The following is a 16,609-nucleotide window of genomic DNA, read 5'->3' as shown; positions in this document are numbered from 1 at the left end:
GGAAGGACTACACCTTCTGAAACCCAGCTTCCTTAATTTGTTTAACAAAAGACATCTCCATGCTCTGTGGCCTTTTAATTTCCGTAGATGTTAAAGTGCAGAGAATTAAAGAATCAATGGACAATTAAGGAGGCACTGGCAGGTTCTGGCCAAGAGCATATTATTTATTTATTCAGCCAGCCACGCTCATTTTTAAAGTGCTAACTTTCCATTTTGTTTCTGACATCAAAAATAAATCAAACTAAACTGTACACGTCATAGCTGAAAAAAATTATTTGCATGATGCATTGCCCCTTTGAAGGCTCAGTAGCCACCTGCAAAAGAAATTTTTGTCTGTGTCCAAAAAAAAAAAAAAAAGAAAAGAAAGAAAAAGAAAAGACATAAATTCATTCTGGCACTTAACTCCCCTTAGGATACAGACAGGATTGAAAAGATAGAAATAAGATTTTAATTCACTAGTGATTTTTTTCCACAAAGTCTCAAGCTTCTTTTTGATTTCTGAGCGTCCAATTTCCTGGATTGTCTTGGGAGGGTTGCAAGGCTTTAGTCCATTAGCACAGTGGTGCTTTGGTGAAATTTCAGAATGGGAGAGGTAAAGAGCCATAGTGGCAACATAGGCTGGGCTTTGGGTTTCCGCTCTTGGTCCCGGCCTTCCATCTAGAGTGGGGGCTACCCAATGACTTCCATATCCTCCATCCACGTGACACCATTTGACGTGTCGTACCTAAGAAGAAATACAAATTTGCCACCCAGTCTCTTGTCCCCTAACTGCTCCCTAATTTGCACAAGCCCTGTCGGAATTTGGACCATTTGGAGTTGTTTCTGTGTTGGTCGCCTTCACTCTCCCCCTCCTGCTGCAACCCCCCTCCCCAATTTCACTCCTAGCCCCTCTCCGTAAGCCCCCAATCCCACCTCCTACTTGCATCTACCCAAGCTACCCCAAGGTCGATTCTAGGACTGATTTCAAACCTAAGTTTGCAATCAGAACCACCTGGATGGCATGTTTTAACACAGTTTCTGGGGGCAGGTGGGTGGCTCAGTCAGCTGAGCGTCTGACTTTGGCTCAGGTCACGATCTCGCAGTTTGTAAGTTTGAGCCCCACGCTGGGCTCTGTGTGCACAGCTCGGAACCTGGAGCCTGCTTGGGATTCTGCATCTCCCTCTCTCTTTCTTCTCCTCCCACACTTGCAGTCTGTCTCTCTCTCAAAAACAAATAAACATTAAAAAAAAAAAAAAAAAAACAGTTTCTGACTCAGTGGGTCTGAGGTAGGGCCCGAGAATTTGCATTTCTGGTAAGTTCTCAGAGTGAGATAACGGCTGTTCTAAGGCAACCGGTGGAAGGCACCCTTCCAGAAACTTGTGCTGTGCCGCCATCTAGTGGTCCAAGGCCACAGTGGCAGCAATCTGCGCAGGGCACATTGGGAGACCTCGAAATTCGCCCCTCCCCACACACCCCCAGCTTCACGGCTGGAGTAGAGTGTTATCTCTGCATTTTTGGTAAGCTTTTTTTTATTGAAATGAAATTATCTCTTTTCATCCTCTGAACAAACACAGAGCAGCACTGAGGCTGGAGTCTTTTGAGACCAGAAACATCATGGTGCAAACAGACCTTGGTGGGTGTCCTCCAAATACTGCTAACCAAAGCATGACAGTTCTAAACACAGTGGCAGGCGACACAACAGCTACTGACGTCACACAACACTTCAACTCTAATTTAACCCAAAACTTGGTCCTGAACACTCCTGGCAGCCAAGTCAAGAAGGTAGGAAATTAGAGTTTCAGCTCTTCCCAATTTGAAACAAAACAGCATAACTTTCAAGAGGAAATTCAGGGACGTCCGCGGCTCAGTCGGTTAAGCATCCGACTCTCGATTTCGGCTCAGGTCATGATCATGCTTCCTGAGTTCAGGCAGGCCCTGCGTTGGACTTCGTGCTGACAGCACAGAGCCTCCTTGGGATTTTTTTCTCTCTCCCTCTCTCTGCCCCTCCCCCTGCTCTCTCTTAAAATAAATAAACTTAAAAAAAAATTTTAGAAAAATTTTTAATGTTTATTTTTGAGAGAGCGAGTGAGAGTGGGGGAGGGGCAGAGAGAGAGGGAGACACAATCTAAAGCAGGCTCCAGGCTCTGACACGACAGAGCCCAGTGCAGGGTTTGAACCCATGAACTGTGAGATCATGACCTGAGCTGAAGTCAGACGCTTAACCGACTGAGCCACCCAGGTGCCCTGCAATATGCGTTTTTAACAAGCACTCCAGGTAAACTCTGAAGCAAATAGCCTGAGCCCCAACTTGAGAAACATTATCTGAAAGAGTGAGACTTCCTCTAACAGCATTCCTCCACCTCGTGCTGTCCCCACAAATGACAGGAGCCACAAGTGATGTGCACATGCCCACCAGCCACCCTTTATAAAGCGGAAACACTGGGGCACCTTGGTGGCTCAGTGGGTTAAGCGGCTGACTTCAGCTCAGGTCATGATATCACGGCTGGTGGGTTCGAGCCCCCCGTCGGGCTCTGTGCTGACAGCTCGGAGCTTGGAGCCTGCTTCGGATTCTGTGTCTCCCTCTCTCTCTGCCCCTCCCCTGCTCACACTCTGCCTCTCTCTCTCTCAAAAATAAACATTAAAAAAAATTTTTAAGCAGAAACATGTGTGACCGATCATGTCTTATTTAACCCACTGTAACCACAATATTTCATTCTTTTCCTCTAATCATGCTTTTTCTCACAGAGCGTATAGCTAACGTTTACAACATATCTCTGTGCTTCAAGTGCTCAAGAGCCACATGTGGCCGTGGCTACCATGTTGGACAGCACAGCTCTGGACGCAAGGAAACTGTGAGCAGAGACGTTCTATTCTCTGCATTCAGGCATCAGCGACTTGAACACTTTCCACCAGGCCCTTGCTAAGTGCTTCCCATGCTCTATGCCAGTTGTCCCATGCCAACCCTCTGTTAGTGCTCTTGAGATCGGAGGGGATGCTGGGGATCGTCCACTACCGCCACCACGGCCACGGTCCCAGAGGGTGCAGAAGGAGGAGTGAGATGAGGGGTCTGGGGAGAGACCCTAGGGCGAGGCTGGAATCCGATCGACAGGAATGAAGCGGATTCTGGGGTGGGGTGAGATTGGTCTGGAACCACACATCTGGTTACATAGGGCTCAAGCAACAGAAACAGATTAGGGATTTCCAGGAAGGCCACTGGGAAAAGCAACAGGAAGCACTTGGAAGGGCAGCTCCACAGTAAGAGCTCAGAGCTATCCCTCTGGAGCAGGGTTCTCAGCCCCAGCAGCATACTGGAGTCGCCTGGTGAGGTTTTTTTTTTTTTAAAGATTTTATATTTTTTAATTGCTTATTTATTTTTTAATTTTTTTTAACGTTTATTTATTTTTGAGACAGAGAGAGACAGAGCATGAACAGGGGAGGGGCAGAGAGAGAGGGAGACACAGAATCTGAAACAGGCTGCAGGCTCTGAGCGGTCAGCACAGCGCCCGATGCGGGGCTCGAACTCAGGGGCCGTGAGATCATGACCTGAGCCGAAGTCGGACGCTTAACCTACCAAGCCACCCAGGCGCCCCTTTAACTGCTTATTTAAGTAATCTCTACACCCAACACGGGGCTCGAATTCACGACCCAGAGATGAAGAGTCACATCTCTACTGATGAGCCGGTCAGGTGCCCCCTGGTGAGCTTTTGAAAATCTCAATGTGCAAATAACTACTGACTGAAGCTAAACATATTCCGACCCTCACCCCGCTGCTGGTCAGGCCCAAGAGAAATGAATATATACGTCCACCAAAAACCTAAGAATGAATCACAGCAGCTTTGTTCATTACAGTCCCAAAGGGAAACCTACATGAACACTAATCAAAGACTGGGTAAAAAAAGTCGTGGTATATTCATGCAGGAGAAGAGACACCCTCTCAGGACTCAGCGAGTGGAAGCATGATGCAAGATTCATACTAAGTTCCAGAACAGACAAAACCAATCTTACGGTGGTCAAAGAATAATGGTTACCTGGGGAGAGGTCACTGGCCAGAAAAGGGCATGAGGGAACCTCCTAGAATCCTGGAAATGTTCCCCTATCTTCACCTGACTACAGTTACCCAGGTGTGTCTACATAAGAACACATCATGTTCTGCGCTCGAGAACTGTGCACTTTATGTACTTTAATGTACGTGTCATACTCCCAAAGTAGTAATTTAAAAAAACAAACTGTATCTCAAGGCCCAGGCTGCGGTCCAAACCAATTAAATCTGCACCTCTGAGAATGGGGTCCCGGGCACTGGCAGTTTTAGAAGCGAGTCCAATACGGAGCCAGGGCTGGGTAGTGCCCTGGGTATGCCCTGGAGCAGTGCTTCTCAAACCCGTGTGGGCACAGAAGCCACCCGGGAGTCTTACTACAAGGAAGACGTGGGTTCAGTAGGGTGGGGCTTGAGGCTCTGCTCCCAGGACCTCCCAGGGGCTGCCACACTCTGGGACTGTGGACCGCACATCGCTACCCAGGCAGGGTCTTCCTGATCTATCCTGGGTCCTATGCTGGATCACCCTACGGGGAACAGGGCTTCTTTCTACCAGGAGAGAGTCTACAAGACACAGAGCTGCCAAACAGGACCTCAGGGATCTGAAGATTCTGTAATTCTCCAAGTCTAAAGAATTCATGGTTGGAAAAGAGGCAGGAAATACTAAGGCTGCATTTAAGTTTGAGTAAATGGGAGAGGAGTGTTTGCAGTGGGGAGGTTGGCAAACTCTTTCTGCGAAGGACTAGGCATTTTTGACCTCATAGGGCACACAGTCTCCACGCAGGTACTCAAGTTCGTGGCTGTAGCACAATAGACAATATGTAAGCAAATGCCTGTGGCAGGTGCCAATACAGCTGCACTTATAAACACAGGTCTGGTCTGTGACCTGAAGCTGACACTATGCTACCATTCGTGTGTGTGAGGGATAGACCCGCTGGTAGAAAACATGAGAAATTAAGAATCATCTCCCCTGGAGAGGAAACATGGGTGCCTGGGGAACACGGCAAGAAGATACCCTTTCACTGGTTATCCTTAGAAATCTCTGGAATCGTGTATTGTGTGTCTCACCTATTTAGAAAAAAATGAAAACACAAGAAGATAGGACTTCTACGCATGACATATTTGCAGACAGCCTCCTGTGAAGACACGCTTTCTCTTTTACCACGTCTTTCTCCAAGCGTCCATGAGCCAGACCTACAGGACAGCCCGTCTCAGCGGGAGGATGGCCTCGCTATGCCACCTCCTGCAAGGAGCCCTCCCAGAAACACGGGAATGTCAGCCTCACTCATCATTCCTTTCACCAGGAAGACAAGCAGAGGCATCGCATGCAGGTCCGAGCAGAGTCTGGAAGGTCCGGGTCCCAGTCCTGGCTCTGCTGATTTTAAGCCCATTTCCCACCTTCCTGGAGGCTGCCAGGGTCCCATAAGGAGGTGAGGGAAGGCACCTCCACAAGAAAGCACCGTCTGTGTAGAGGTCGCTGAGCCTACCTTCCCACAGAGACGCTTTCTAACGGGTCAGTGTGGGACTCACCCTTGTGACCCCTAGCAGGAAGCTCAGCATACAGCAGGCACTCAATGGAGGCCCCTAGCAGGATACAGGGTATACAGCAGACACTCCATGGAGACCCCTAGCAGGAAGCTCAGCATACAGCAGGCACTCAATGGAGGCCCCTGGCAGGATACTGGGTATACAGCAGACACTCCGTGGAGACAGAGGGATCAGTGAGAGCAGACAGAGCTCTTGCCTGTCACGAAGCCAAGGAAGCTGGAGAAAAGCAAGAAATCCATCCTGGGCCGAGGTAGGGGGTGTCTGCCTTCCGGTGCCTTCCGGTGCCTTCCAGGGCTTCTCAAATGGCATCTGTCCCACCAGATGTCACCTGGGCCTATTTCTAGCAACCAACAGCCAAGATCTTGCCTAGGTGATTTGCTTTGTAAAAATACAAAGTAAGCCAGCCTCATTAACAGGAATCTTCAGGAAGGCTCTTATTTACAGAGATCAGTCTAAAGGCAAAGCTGGCAAGTGCCTCTGTGTTCATCTAATTTACCCCCTCTTTTCACAGATGGGGGGTTTGGGGGCAGAGAGGGCAAGGAGCTTGCCCCCAGTCCCAGGGCCAGAGCTCTGAGTCCTTAGAGGATAGGTCAGGGACCCAGAACGAGGGACCATCAATCAGGACAGGCTGGAACAGACTGAAGATAACATACAACCTTGACCTCAGTGACTTATGCCAGACTTGCTTCACACACCAACATGCACTGGGAGGTCGGCTGCAAGTCTGTTCTACACATCTTCACGCCGGGACCCAGGGACATGGACTAGGCCAGAGGGAGAGAAAACGTGAGTCTGCCTTGGGACACACACTGCCTCTACCCACCTCTCCCTGACCACGCCCGAGCTCAGGAGCACTAGGACATACAATCCTACTCCAGGGATGGAGGGTGGAATTTTTGGCAAGAAGACATTCACTCCAACAGGGATGCTCAGTCTAACAACAGCCGGTGTTGTCAGGACAAAAAGATAGAAATGTTCAGATATACAAGGTGTTCTGAAAACAAAGCAGAACAAAAAAAGTCAAAGTACTACTCCAGACAAAAGTGAATCGAAATCAAGAACTCAGGAACAGGTGCATAAGAATGAGTAGTAAAGCTAGTGAAACAAAGTTGGGCCAACGTTTCCTGATAACATGACTGAACTTTAAGGTCACCATTTAAAACTCTTGAGACAGAGGCCTATGTGAAATTCTGACCTGGGTTCTAGAGGATTCTAACAAAACCCAGGAGGCAGGGAAAGGGTGTACACGCACACTTGTAGGAAGAAGGGCAGAAATCTCTCTGCTGAGTTTCTTCCTGTCTGAGGAGAAAGGAGGCCTTAACCATGTGTGAGTCAGAGAAATATAAGTTCAATGTTACTGGTGAATTACTCCTATCTGCTGATAACATAGGAACAAGATGTTAAATGCTAATTTTACAACATGGAAAAATTCGAGTCAAGCAAGGGAAGAAAGCAAAAACATATATAAATAAAAGTTAGAAAAAATAACAGAAAAATGAACGAAATGGCAAGTCATAATGCAACAGTGACCACAATGAAGAAGTCAGATTCACCTAGTGACTTCGTAGATTTTGCTAAAAAAAAAAAAATTCCAGCAGTGTGCTGTTTACAAGCCATCCACCCACCTGCTTAAATGACAGAAAAATATACAAAATTTAAAACAGAAAGCACCAAACAGAATACCAAAGATATTTTACACTGATGAGAAAATACCACCCATGAGCTTTTCCAAACTAAGTAACGTAATAGCTCCTTTTACAAGTTTCCAGTTAAGAAAAACAGGAAAACGTGACAATACCAGAAGCCTTTAATGTGCTTTTTTTTCTTGGAAATGGAAAGTACAGACGAAAAAAAAAAAAAAAACAAAAAAAAAAACGTTGGAAGGAGAGGGTAAGAAAAACAACAGATACGAATAATTTACAAGCTTGATTTAATATATTATCACATAAAACTTTGTAACAAACCGGCAACATGCATTTTTTCCCAAATGTCAGTAAAACGTTCGCCATGATTGCCTCCCCCAAAAAATCATTCTGAAGTTCATCTGGAACAATAAATGTGCAAAAGAACCTAGAACGTTTTGCAAAGGACGAACATAAGGCTGTTAATAGTGGCGTGATGGTGATCGATGGGATGGTCCAGGACCTGACGCGGCAGCCTCCTGTGGCTATGGAGCACCTGAGTTGTGGTTAGTCCGAAAAGACAGGCCAGAGGTGTAAAATATACACATGGGATTCCAAACACTTAGTATGAAAATACTGTAAAATTGCAATGATATTTCTAATGTGCATTACATGTTGAAATGTGGGGTTAAACAAACTTAAAATTAATTTCACCTGGTTATACCCCCCCCCACCCCTTTTATCGAGCTCCTGGAAAACTTTAAATTACACGTGTGGCTCTTGTATTTCTTTTGGACACTGCTGGTCTACAAACAATCCAAATTTCCTATTCTCGGTCCATATATGACCTTTTCCAGAGTTCTTTCCTTCTTGGGTCATCAAAGATTCAAAATGTTCACTCTGGCCTAGATACGGCATGTAATTCCTGACTTTGTGTTTCTTAAATTTTAATTTCTCATATAAGCCAAATGATTGAGCACCTCCTGTCATGGTGTTTTCCCATGCTAACTTGCAAAACTCTTCTGCGGGCCAAAGATGTAGCAAGTGCAGCCTTTAGGTGGGGATGTGGAACAAAGCGCGAGCCACCCTCGCGTTGCTTCGGAGGAGCTGTGGCTTGGGGCAACAGCCTGGCTTTGAGTCTCCCACTGCAAACCACTTTCTCAAGTCACCATCTATGTCCGGGCTCCGTCCCCGCTTCCCTGGGGTGTCACGAGGACCAAGTATTCCCTGCTGAACAGCACGACGTCTGAGCCAGTAAGCTCTCCATCACTCCTGTGGCAGCTAAGCAGGATGCGTGAGGGCGCACAAGGTGTAGCGGTAACCCCAGAACCCATACTGACCCCCACTGGGACCAGCCACACCTAGCAGGGCCCCGAGGGCCAGAGGGCCAGCAGCTGGAATAAACACCCCTTGTGACAACTAGCCTCCCTCCCCCACACCCCATGGCGGGCTATCCAGTCTCCCTCCAGCACCATGAGCTTTCAAACTCCTACTTAAGCTGTCCCCTGGATGGCTCAGTTAACTCAAAGAACATGTCTAGGGGCCCCTGGGTGGCTCAGTCAGCTGAGCGTCTGACTTCGGCTCAGGTCACGATCTCACGGTTTGTGAGTTCGAGTCCCGGATCAGGCTCGCTGTCAGTGCAGAGCCTGCTTTGGATTATCTGTCTCCCTCTCTCTCTGCCCCTTCCCTGCTTGCACTCACTCTCTCAAAAATGAATCTTTACACAAAAACGGGTCTAAAGACCAAGAATGGGTCTAAAATACACTGGTCCGGAGGGCCGATGCCCAGAATGAGGGAGCGAGGGCCTCCTTAAATCCTCTCCTCTGTAAGAGCAACAAGATTACCAGCAAAATGGCCAAAGTCACCTTTCTCAGAACTCTAATCTGAGAAGGGTCTATTCGAAGAGTACATACCCTTCCCCACCTTCCAAACGCACTTCTCCTCCCAATAAACCAAAACTTCCTTAAACGGACCCATTCCTGAAGGTTAAGGCTGTAAGACCTGAGCAGCCCACCCCCTCATCCCCGTTGCCCCACCTCCCCCCACCCCCGTCCTGGAGGCCTTGCTCAGGGGATCCTGCCACATCACTCGTCACCCCAACCCATCCCCCCGGGAGCCCCCATCTTGTCTGGACCACCCTGGCTTTGGTCTCTGTTCATCCACCACCCTCTGCCCACCTCCAGGCACCACAACCGTGTGGTTCCCTCCAGTCAAAGCTGAAAGCCACATCTGCACACCAGGCTTTGTGACTGTCCCCAAACTAGCTTGAAGGCTCCCCCACACCAGTTTCTGTTCCAGGGATGAAGAACTGCACAGAAAAAGGGAGACTGGGCGTGACCCAAGTTGGCCCACGTCATAGCCAACTACTGCTGGGACTTTGGACTAGCGGCAGCAGAGACCGCATGACAGCTGGCCTTGGGCCAAGCTCGGTACCAGCGGGGGACACTGCCATGATTTTACTTCATTTACTTCCCTGCCTTGAGGTGGGGTCCCAGGAGCTGATCCTACAGAGGAGGGGCGCAGGCCGCCAACCACTCACTACCCCCGGCCGGGGAGAGGGGCCGCAGCCTCTCCCTGGGAGGATCGCTTCAGTGTGAAAGAGCTCTGGGCAGCCTCAGCTCTCCAGAGACTCCTGAAGGGCGGGAAAGCCCCAAGCCACGGGCCTGGCCTGGGCCTGGCCTGGGCCTGCCTTTGCCCTAAGAGGAGGGGCCGGTAGATCAAAGCTCTCCCCACGTAGGGGGATATGGCTCCTACCACTGCAACGCATTAAATAACTGCAAAGATCTACTGAGAACACCCAAAGACGTCTGGAAACCGGTGCTTTAAACTCAGGCCTGGCTATCTGAGACACTCCTGAGGGGAAGCCAGAGGAAGCTTGGCTGCCACCTTGTGGGGCAAGGAGAGGAAAAAGCTGGATGGAAATCTCTGGCTAACCGGTGTCCTAAAAGCCCTGGGTGTCCTTTAGACGGGCCCCTCCAGGCCACCGCACACAATCACCTCCTCACTCCCCACGCCAACCCTTCTCAGCATGGAAGAAATGGACTCAAAGCTACAGTGTATACAAGGTTTATAGAAGTTTAAGTTACTTTCTTAAATCCCACAATGCTAAAGCCAGTCTAAAAAAGAATCAAAACACACCACTGTAAGGTAATTCAATGTTTTTTTTTTCTTTTTTTTTTTTTTTTAAAAAATTTTTAAAGGGAAAAAAAAAAAAAAAAGAAAAAAAAAAAGCCCCAATCACAATCTATAGCACACAGTCACCCTGTCCAGCCAGCACCCAGGAAGCCACCTGAGGAGCTGGCCCAGGCAGGCGGCTGTAGTCCACAGAAGGAACTTCTGCTCACAGATGATGTGGGTGTGGAAAAATCTTGAGTTCCCTTTGTTCTCCAGTGTATCTTATACAAAATATTACATTTTTTTAAACATATATTTACAGAGTTTGCACAAATAGAAAATGGATACAAATTACAACCAGGCTTGGCGAGATAACAGCTTCCCTCCCCCAGGGACCAAGGCCAGAGGTATGACTGCTTCGTATTTACATATGCATTAAAAAGTCTGCCTTCTGAGAGACCTAGATGAAGTTTATAAAAACTGGTTGAACATCATAAATTCATTTACGACAGCTGTACAAGTAATCAATGCCGATTAGTGATTTCATGTCTTGCTCCCTGAAGAAAGATTCTGAATGAAGTAAAAGAAACCCTCTGAAGCAAGCAGCACAGCCCTCAGCCAGTGGCTGCGGTGGTTCGGTCTTGCGGAGGGGGGGGGGGCGGACGGTGGAGTGCAGGTGGTGGAGGACAGCCCGGCTGCCACCCTTTCTAATTCGGCTTTTTGTCTTGTTTTGTTTTTAAAGGCTTGGAACCAGGTTAAGCCGACTAGCTCATTCAACACCATCCTATGGCTTTGAAAGAACCCACGGTTCCCTCCTTGTCAACGTGACTACAGTACAAAAAAAAGAGAACTTTCCGGGGAAGATAACGTTTGTTATTCTGATGTAAAGTCTTTGCCTTAGCGCCAAGCCCAGCGTCACCAGTGCAAGAGACTCCGACGAGGCCGTGGGGGGCGGGGGTCAGAGGCTTGCGTAGTAGCTGTCTACCCACTGAGCAAGTCCTCGCTCCACCAGCGACCGGTTTATCAACACCGCCTAGAAAACAAAGTTCCCTTGAGAGCTCTGCCCACTCCACCCCGGGGCCATTTCTCAAGCCAGCCCCGGGGTTCTCCCTCTCACAGTCCCAGACAACCACTGCACGCGACAGGTCCGAGAGAGACAGGGGGCGGAGGCAGGACCCCTCTAGGCCAACAAGGGGCATTTACTTAATGTTCTATTGGCAGGACGACAGGCTTTTCAATACACTGAAGAAATCTGAGCTTTAATACCAAGAAACGCAATGGAAAACCCAATGGAAGAGGTCTAGATAAGATCCAGGAAGGACCGCTGACATTTTGTCGTGGGGCCTGTCTGCGCACGGCAGGAAACCAGGCAGCACCCGCTTGCTGGCCTCCACCCGCTAGACGACACTGGCATCACCACCCCCAGCTGTGGCGACCAAAGACGTCTCCCGCCATCGCTACAGGTGCAGGCTACAGGCCTATAGTTTTCTGATGGTCTCAAGCGGAGACAAGAGCAGAACCAGCTCCAAATCAACCCATGACTGCCGGCCAGCAACTTAAAGGAAAGAACAGAACTTACTTCATTTCCAACCACACTCCATAGCTGAATCAGAGGAAGGCCAGTCGGACTGTAACTTGTCACCTAGAAAAACAACAGAAAAAAAGCAAGCATGTTTAAAAGCTACCCCATGCACCCCTCCTCAGCCCAGGGCCCAAGCCACAAAGGAGAAAGGAATTCAAAGGTCAGTTCCCAGGAATCCAAGATCCTGGATAAGAGAGGCCAGGAGGCTGTGCCCACGCCAGGCAGGAAGCTCCTCACACAGCCCCCGTGCGGCCTGGCCGCCCCCACCCACACACCTGAGCCAGCAGTGCTGTGTTTCCCGTCATCTCGCTCATAGCTGCATCGGCCTCAGGTGAGAAGTGGTCATCATCTTTAGAAGGAAAAAGAAAAGCAGCAGGTAGGCTTTCACCAAGGCAAAGCATTGTCATGACTTACACAGCTTCCAGGGCTTTTCCAAGAAGATGCCTCAGGTGCTGCCGGGCACGTGACAACTTCCTTTGGAAGAGCCGCCTGTGACAGGGACACAGGCCAAGCCTCCACGGGGCTCCAAGTGGACACACTCACAGGGTCTCCGCTATAGGTCACCCACCCACCACAGGTGGGGCCCAAAGGGACAGAAACCCTGCCTTCAATGGGAACACCGCTGCCACCACGACCACCACCTATTGGCGTGCTGACTGGGCTGAACACGTAGATCTTCTTCCACTGAAGCAGCAACACCCTACGAATGCGATGTTATCCCCACTTTCCAGGTGGGAACAGAGAGACTAAGGTGGTGGCTGAAGTCGACCAGCCCCCAGAGTGGTGAAGGTGGGTTTCGAATCTAAGCAGCAAGCCATGGAGGCAGCCCTCGTTGTCGGATTATAAAGTTATGCACAAGGACACAGCCAAGGCAAGAGGTGGTAAGGATGGGAGAGGCAAGTTCGTGAAGGTCTGGGAATGCCTTTGTGTTTGGGAAGGTCTGGGAATGCCATGACAGGGAGCATGTCAGCTGGGCGGGACTGTGGAGGTGGGACAGAAATGGAGAGGGATGCTGGACAGAGCAATAAGGAAAGGAGACAGGCCTTGCCCAGCGCTCTAGCTGACAGGAAGGACTCTGGCTAGACTGTAGTGCCTCTAATGCACTTCACTGCTTTAGACAAGAACAAGATTAGAAGAGTGTGGGATGATCGGACTATTTATTACCTACAAATAGAAAACATCCTGGCCATCGACAGCTGCAACTTGACCAGCATCCACATATCAGTTCCTAGGTTTATGTAATTTCCTCAGCTGCCCTGAAGGACAGGTACTATCCCATTTTCCAGATGGTTAAAAAAAACAAAAAACAATGGCAAGGCTAACCAACTTGCCCAGGACCACTGTTAGTCCCCTACCCTCAGGGGATGCAGTTAGTCTAAGATACCACACTGCTCGGTGCTGGCATGGTCCCCACAGGGCCTAGCTGAGCAGTGCTGTGGCCTCAATGCCTGCCCTCAACCACACATGCTAGGACTCTGGGTCTCAACTAGGTTCTGGAAGGTGTCTGTGCTTGCAACCTCTCAAGGTCGGAGGTCTAGGTAAAGTCCACAACGGTGGTCCTGAAAGGTGGGTCCAGGGCCAGCAGCACTGGCATCACCGGAGTACTTGTTAGAGAGATGCACATCCTTGGGCCTTGGCCCAGACCTATTCAATCAAGAACTCTGTCAGACGCAGCAATCTGCATTTAGCATAAGCCCTCTGGGTGCAAAGGAAGGCGCTCAAAGAGAAAGACCCACTCTCAACAACTGTTCCCACAAAGCCAGAGGCCTCGACCGTTACCTGACAAGGGCATCACGCTATCCAGAAGGACCTCTGCTCCCTGGAACGGCAGGGTCACAAAGTCGGACCTAGAAAGGTAAGGAAGGAACCCTGTTTATGAACCTGAAGTCTGACTCTACTCCAATACCGATCTTCTGCTTCGAGCTGTGAGCCCCCCACGACCCAGGATGAAGCGAAGCAGAGGCGTCTACGATGGGCAAGGAGGCCGCGGCTCCCTGGATGCAGGCCACCTCCCTGCTGCAGCCTGACCTCAGAGGGACTGCTCACATCCAACTCCCAGAGGAGCTGCTTCACTTGTGTCCTACAATACCCGGGGACCTCCTCCTCAAGACAGGCCTTTCTAGCTCAGTTTGACTGAGGCGAGCAGTGCAGTAGGTTCCTATCAGACCCTGCCAAACCAGAGTAGGCAGCAGGAGAAAGGGTCAACCTACGTCCCAGGCTTGGTAGAACTGTGCCAGCTCTGCAGAGATCACACAGCCCCAACACGCATGGCATGCGCTCGTCGGAGGAGGGTGGACCCACCGGATCTGCCGGAGCGCGTCCACTTTCACTCTCTTATATCCACCGTAGTCCACGTAGCGGATCTCCACTTCATTGCTTTCCTCGTAGGAGGCCACCACTTGGGCTCTCCACCAGGCACCGTCCACACCGGGGGCAGCACAGATGACCGTGACTGCAGGGCAGGAAGAGAGCGTGTGGACAGTCCTGGCATACGACAGGGCACCAAGGGTCCCCAGTCAGTGCTACCCACCTCCCCACCTTACTTCTCAGAGTCCTGTGCCTCCACCAGGCAGGGGAATAGCAAGGAGCCCCCACAGCCTCCCTGGAGCCCGAGACTGGCCAAGGGAAGGACCTAGATGTGGGAAATTTGGCCTCCCACATGCCACCCAAAAAGCTCTGCAGACCAAAAAGCATTCTTCCAGATCCATCTACTCTGAAACCTACTAGAGCCTGAGATAGATAAGGATTGGCCAGAAGAAACCAAGTAAAATCTAAAACTCAGGGAAGGGGGATTTATATTCTTAAGGGAGAGTCCCAGAAAGAATCAAAAACCTCCAAATGTGGCAGATCTCACTGGCCTGGCGTCTAGGGCCTGTTCCAGCCCGTGACAACTCAGAAGTTGATCAGAAGTTGATCAGAAGGGGACTTGCAGGCTTAAGCCCGCTTCTTCTAGCCTTTGCTTCAGGAAGTTGCTCAGAGCACACGTGTCCCTGGCAGCCAGCGGTCACCAACCCCTGCCTGTAGCAGCAGGGCCAGAACAAACGGAACTACAGGCTGAGGGCCTGCACACTCAGTTGACCACACTGTGTCCTGACCTTGACCCTTAAGGGGAACCCCTGGCATAGTCACTCAGACCCCAGTTTGGTCTTCACTGCTGGATTGAGGCAACAACAGAGACTCTGATGAAAATTAAATCCTTATTTCTGTGATCTCAGTAACTTCACAGATCTCTCAAATGCCTTGAAGCCCCCTAGGGTGCTCCAGGTTAGGAGTCCCTGATAGCAATGGGTGAAGAGATGTTCTGACCTTGGATTCTCGCCAACATGGGCAACAAAGAAAATAGTGACAAAGGACAGACTCAAGACCACAAGTGAGTTTAGACCCCAGGACCCTGGTTCCTGCTCAAGTGTCACCTAGGCAACTCCCTCGACTTCAGAGGCTCAGTTTTCTCATCTGTCAAACGGAGATGAACCAACCCACCACAAAGGCCTCTTGCCCGTCAGGAGCTTCTACGAGAATCACCATCTGGATCAGGCTCTTTACATAGAATAATCCAACCCTAATTCCTGGAGCAAGCTGGCATCAGCCCCATTCCACAGATACATGGCAGAGCTAGAATTCGTGTGTTAAAACTCTACTCCAACCCCACGGGACTCTGTCAGCCAGTGGGAAGACCATTTCCATTGGGCTCGCTGGGTAACCCAGCCCACAATAACTCCATTCTGCTGGCAAGCACTCAGGGATGCTGTTCCCATGAAGGATCCCAGAACAGCCTCCTCCTGGGTCAAGACCAAGGGCAGAACAGGCCACCCCCAAAACCTCTCCCCATGGCCTGGCCAGGGCTCCCCGCTGACCCCAGGGCAGCACTTACTTTCCACCGGGGTGGGCAAGGTGGGGATCCCGGGCTGAGAATAGCACAGGTACATCTGCTGGTCCAGGCTCCGCAGTGCATGGAAGGTGGGGTGCGTGTGCTGCTGCACGAACAAGTGCCCAGCGTTGACCTGGTTGACCACGATCACCTCCACAGTGATACCATCGGGGAGCATGAGCTGCAGAGGACGAGAAGGGGCAGCAGGCGCTGCAACAATCCTTCTCGGGTTTGAGGTAAGCCCTGAGGCCGCAGGGCAAGTCTCTGAACTGGCACCTCTTTGAAAAGGGCATGACAACCCAACACAACATGGCACCCAAATGGCAGAAGTTCAAGGAAAACTACTTCAGCCATGGAAAGTGTGACACCTCAGAGGCCCTGTCCTGCAATGCCAACAGTAACCTCCAGAGGCGGCCTCGCCTCAGGGCTGGGCAGGGAGGAGGCAGCTGTGGAAACAGTGAGGGGCCCCGGGCAGGGTCCAGGCACCAGAGCCTCCGCTCCCCCCACCGCTACTTGAGACTGTAGCACCAGGGAAGGCAAGGGAATGAGGGGCCACTGAGAACAAGCTACCAGGGGATAAGAGGTGGGCAGGCCCTCAGGCCCCCCAGCCAGCATCTGTGGCCCTGCAGCTGATCCCAGGAGCTTCAAGTTTGACAGGCTCTCTCTCCTCCGCTTTCCTGCCAACAAGGACCCAACTGTTTGAGTCCTACTGTCTCTTCCTCTCTACACTCCACAGACACCCTCCCAAGTCCTTCCCACTCTGCTATTCGGAATGTAGATTTGCTCAGTAGCCAGGCCCCACATTAGAGGTCCTAGCAGAGGCTAAGCCTGGTCTCAAAAAGACTTGTCCCTAGACACTAATT

The 16,609-nt window shown here is 50.3% G+C and overlaps 1 protein-coding gene across 13 annotated transcripts in view; it reads right to left on the bottom strand.

The window, feature by feature from the left end:
- Positions 1-256: 256 nt before the first annotated feature.
- AKAP1 (A-kinase anchoring protein 1) overlaps positions 257-16,609 on the bottom strand; it is a 45,070-nt gene continuing 28,717 nt past the window's right edge. For 10 of the 13 annotated variants that reach the window (XM_049636490.1, XM_049636485.1, XM_049636488.1 and 7 more), the window contains 6 exons: positions 15,750-15,927; positions 14,180-14,330; positions 13,658-13,725; positions 12,154-12,227; positions 11,876-11,938; positions 257-724 (listed from right to left, as the gene is read on the bottom strand). In XM_049636490.1, the coding sequence (XP_049492447.1) occupies positions 272-724; positions 11,876-11,938; positions 12,154-12,227; positions 13,658-13,725; positions 14,180-14,330; positions 15,750-15,927 (987 nt within the window). In that variant the 3' untranslated portion in view covers positions 257-271. Of the gene's footprint in view, positions 725-10,387; positions 11,330-11,875; positions 11,939-12,153; positions 12,228-13,657; positions 13,726-14,179; positions 14,363-15,749; positions 15,928-16,609 lie in introns of those variants that run through there. The other 3 variants (XM_049636492.1, XM_049636494.1, XM_049636495.1) reach the window with 2 other exon arrangements.

This window comes from Panthera uncia, chromosome E1 (assembly GCF_023721935.1).
Source record: "Panthera uncia isolate 11264 chromosome E1, Puncia_PCG_1.0, whole genome shotgun sequence".
Lineage (NCBI taxonomy): Eukaryota > Metazoa > Chordata > Mammalia > Carnivora > Felidae > Panthera > Panthera uncia.
This window is presented reverse-complemented; position numbering and strand designations above follow the sequence as displayed.